General features: G+C 51.5%; 1 protein-coding gene across 1 annotated transcript in view; it reads left to right on the top strand.

Moving 5' to 3' along the window:
• Positions 1 to 3679, top strand: part of LOC118076113 (cocaine- and amphetamine-regulated transcript protein) — a 5473-nt gene extending 1794 nt beyond the window's left edge. The window contains exons 2-3 of the mRNA XM_035098669.2: positions 2320 to 2403; positions 3403 to 3679. Coding sequence (XP_034954560.1) covers positions 2320 to 2403; positions 3403 to 3510 — 192 coding nt within the window. The 3' untranslated portion in view covers positions 3511 to 3679. The remainder of the gene's footprint in view (positions 1 to 2319; positions 2404 to 3402) is intronic.

Genomic DNA, 3679 nt, shown 5'->3' with positions numbered 1-3679 from the left:
AAACAGAACAAGTTTGCTCTGAACTAAAAAACAAATATCTGAAGATGGTGCTGGACTGTAATGAGAACAGAGGATGCTCCTTTATACCAAAGAAGATCATTGGTCCATCCTGGGAGCTTCTGCATACAATATGGATGCTCTACCAATGAGCCACGCCCTTTTCTCCAGTTGTCCCTTCTCTAGGCTATGTGCATCAAACGCCACAGACCTTTTCTCATAGGACTTTATCTCTGGGGTAATCCACCTCTGGACATTCCCCATCTGACCAACATTCCATCCATTCCAGCATTCTGCTGCCTGCAGCAGCCAATCAGAAGCCTCCAAGAAGCTAGATCAAATTCTAGCTAGGCCAGCATTCCACTGACCACATTAACCAATCAGAAGCCTCCAAAACACCCTTCCACATCAGACCAACATTCTAGCTAGTCCAGTACTGTATTCCAGTGACCACAGCAGCCAATCAGAAGCCCTTCGATGAAGCCCTTGCCTATCAGACCAACATTCCATCTAGCCCAGCATTCTGCTGTCACAGCAGCCAATCAGAAGCCTTCGAGAAGCCCTTCCCTATCAGACCAATATTCCAGCTAGACCAGCATTCCACTGACCACAGCAGCCAATCAGAAGCCTCCGAGAAGCCCTTCCACATTAGAGCAACATTCCATCTAGCCCAGCATTCCGCTGCCACAGCAGCCAATCAGAAGCCTCCGAGAAGCCCTTCCGCATCAGACCCAACATTCCATTTAGTGCAGCATTCCACTGACCACAGCAACCAATTAGAAGCCTCCAAAACACCCTTCCGCACCAGACCAACATTCTAGCTAGTCCAGCTTTCCAGTGACCACAGCAGCCAATCAGAAGCCTTCGAGAAGCCCTTCCACATCAGACCAACATTCTGACTAGCCCAGCATTCTGCTGCCACAGCAGCCAATCAGAAGCCTCCAAGAAGCCCTTCCTCATCAGACCAACATTCTAGCTAGCCCAGCATTTCAGTGACCACAGCAGCCAATCAGAAGCCTTCAAGAAGTCTGCAAGCAGGGCAATAAAGAAACAGCCCTTCTCCAGCTCTTGCCTCCCTGGAAGTGGTATTCAGAAGCAGGTTCCATAGAGCTAGCGTTCATGGGCAGCATCGGTCGACAGGCAAATTCATGGATTATTCATTTTATTTTTCCATTTACGTGAGTGGCCATCACAGCAGATGTTGTGACAGTGAGTGGAATACAGTTATTATGCTCAGCGATGCTGACAGGGCAGACATCCATTGCAAAAGACAATTTCCCCCATAGGTGGAGGGTACTTCCCCCACACTGGCGCCATACAGGGCAGAAGTCCAGGGCCCCACTCAGTGGAGTGGGCAGCCAGGGGTCCCCTGATGCACCAGGCCTGGCTGAGCACATTTTGGAGGAGGTAATGTAATGCACATTACTATCTAAAGAGCCCCCCCCCCACAAGACCATTAAGTCCAAACATTACTGTGAGGGGAAAACATTACCTAACTGCACTGCTAATTCTACACTCTGTGAAAAAACATGCCCTGTGTCTCTCCAGAACAAAGTGTATGTGTTTCCTTGCCTTTGGAATGCTTCTCTCTCCCCCCCCCCCCACTCTTATGGAAACCGAGCTCATTAATCACCTAAATATCTTATGATTAGGAGAAAAAATGTTGGGGGAAGATGCAAGTTCTTACTAGGTGGGATGAAGGCAGTCCATTAGGCCAGGCTTAGGGAGCCTTTGACCCTCCAAATGTTGCTGGACTACAACTCCCATCATCCCTGATCCCTGGCTGTGCTGGTTGGGGCTGATGGGAGTTAGAGTCTCAACAATGTGCAGAAGGCATCTACTTGAGGACGAAATTCTTTTTTAAAAAATGCATAGAAATGGATCTATGAAAGATCCAACCCTCCACCGAACAAAGTTAAGTGCATTTCTTTCTTTTCAAAACCATCAAGTTTCTAGTCCTTAGGAAAACTTGTGTCCTCCAGACATTGTTGGTCATACAGCAATTGGAACCGACAAGTTCTTGACCATAATGTGTGCTCATTACTAACAGCAGAAGTTGGGGAGCCTCTGGCAACTCTAGATGTCGCTGGACTCCACTTCCCATCAGCCCTAGCCAGCATGGCCAATGCTCAGGGATGATGGGGGATGTAGTCCAATAACACCTGGAGGGCCACAGGTCGCCCACCCCACCCCTGCAATAGTGAGAGCCAAGAATACAGTCGGTCATAATTTGGCCTCTTATGGAAGCAGGAATCACGCCAGACACGCCAGGTGCTCTTCTCACACCTTAATAATTCCTCAACCTCTTCCTTTCCTCTCTAGCTGGATGAACTTCAGGAGGTGCTGGAGAAGCTACAACATAAGAAGGTCTCCACTTGGGAGAAGAAATTCAACCAAGTTCCCAAGGTACCGGGCGCTGCCTAGATAGTTGCCGATGGATGCAGGGGACAGTGCCACGAGGGCCGGGGGGGGGGGGTTGGTGCTGTGTGAATGTTGGACCAGTATCATCCCACTTCACACAGGCATGGCTTCCCCCAAAGGATTCTGGGAACTGTGGTTTGTTAAGAGCCCTGAGGGTTGTGAGGGGAAAAAACCTTATCCCCCTCACAGAAATACAATTCCCAGAGTTCCCTGAGAAGAGGGATTAATAGCAAAACTAGTCCCCCCCCCCTCACGCTTACATTGGTGCATCCCTTGTACAAAGACCCAGGGCAGGCCGGTGGGCCCATTGGGCTTGATAGGGCACGTAGCTGGGAGCCCAACAGCAGGTGGCGCCAGAGCAAATGGCTGACGGAACTAGAGCCACCTTGGGGCAAGTAATCCTGGCTCTTCTCTTCTCCTCCTTCCTTGACAAAGGCAGCACGAATTAAAGCAGTGGGCAAAGTGTAAAGCGGGCTTCCTCAACCTCGGCCCTCCAGATGTTTTGAGGCTACAATTCCCAACATCCCTGACCACTGGTCCTGCTAGCTAGGGATCATGGGAGTTGCAGGCCAAAAACATCTGGAGGGCCGAGGTTGAGGAAGCCTGGTTTAAAGAGTTATGGCTCTCCCCTCCCCCCACAAGACTCCTGATGTCCAGGATGGGCAGGAGCCTGAGGAGGGCAGGAATGTGCAGCCAGAGGAGACAGAGAGGGAGGATGATTTGGGAGAAGTGGTGTTCTGTGCCCCACCCCCCGTGAGGCAGCTGCCATCAGGGGAGGAAGAAGGGGGTCAGGATCAGGAAGACCATGCAGCCAGAGCCAAGGGGGAAAGGAGGAGGGGGTCAAGAGAGGAACTGCAGGTCATGGAGAGTCTGTGGACCTCCCAGAGGTGCCCTGCTCTTCCACCCCAGAACTACAATTCCCAGAGTCCCCTGGGAAGAGGGATTGACTTTTTCAACCATCCTCCCCCCCCCCCTTTCTCACAGTGTTCCTTCGGTGACCTGTGTGCCGTCAGGAAAGGCGCCCGGATTGGCAAGCTCTGCAACTGCCCCCGCGGATCAGCCTGCAATGCTTTCCTCCTCAAGTGCTTGTGAAATTATGGGATTGCGCGCCACATTTCCCCTCCCCACCTGTGTCAGCAACTTCCTGCTTCCTGCCTCATTGCAACGCACCAGCTCCATGAGGGAGCAGGTTATGATCCGGGGAAGTGGGCAAGCTTCAACGGAACCCTGGAGCCGGGTTGGGGAAGAAATAAAAGGGAGC

Source organism: Zootoca vivipara, chromosome 17 (genome assembly GCF_963506605.1).
Source record: "Zootoca vivipara chromosome 17, rZooViv1.1, whole genome shotgun sequence".
Taxonomy (NCBI): Eukaryota; Metazoa; Chordata; class Lepidosauria; order Squamata; family Lacertidae; genus Zootoca; species Zootoca vivipara.
Note: the sequence above shows the minus strand (reverse complement) of the source record. Positions and strands in the feature narration are given on the sequence as shown.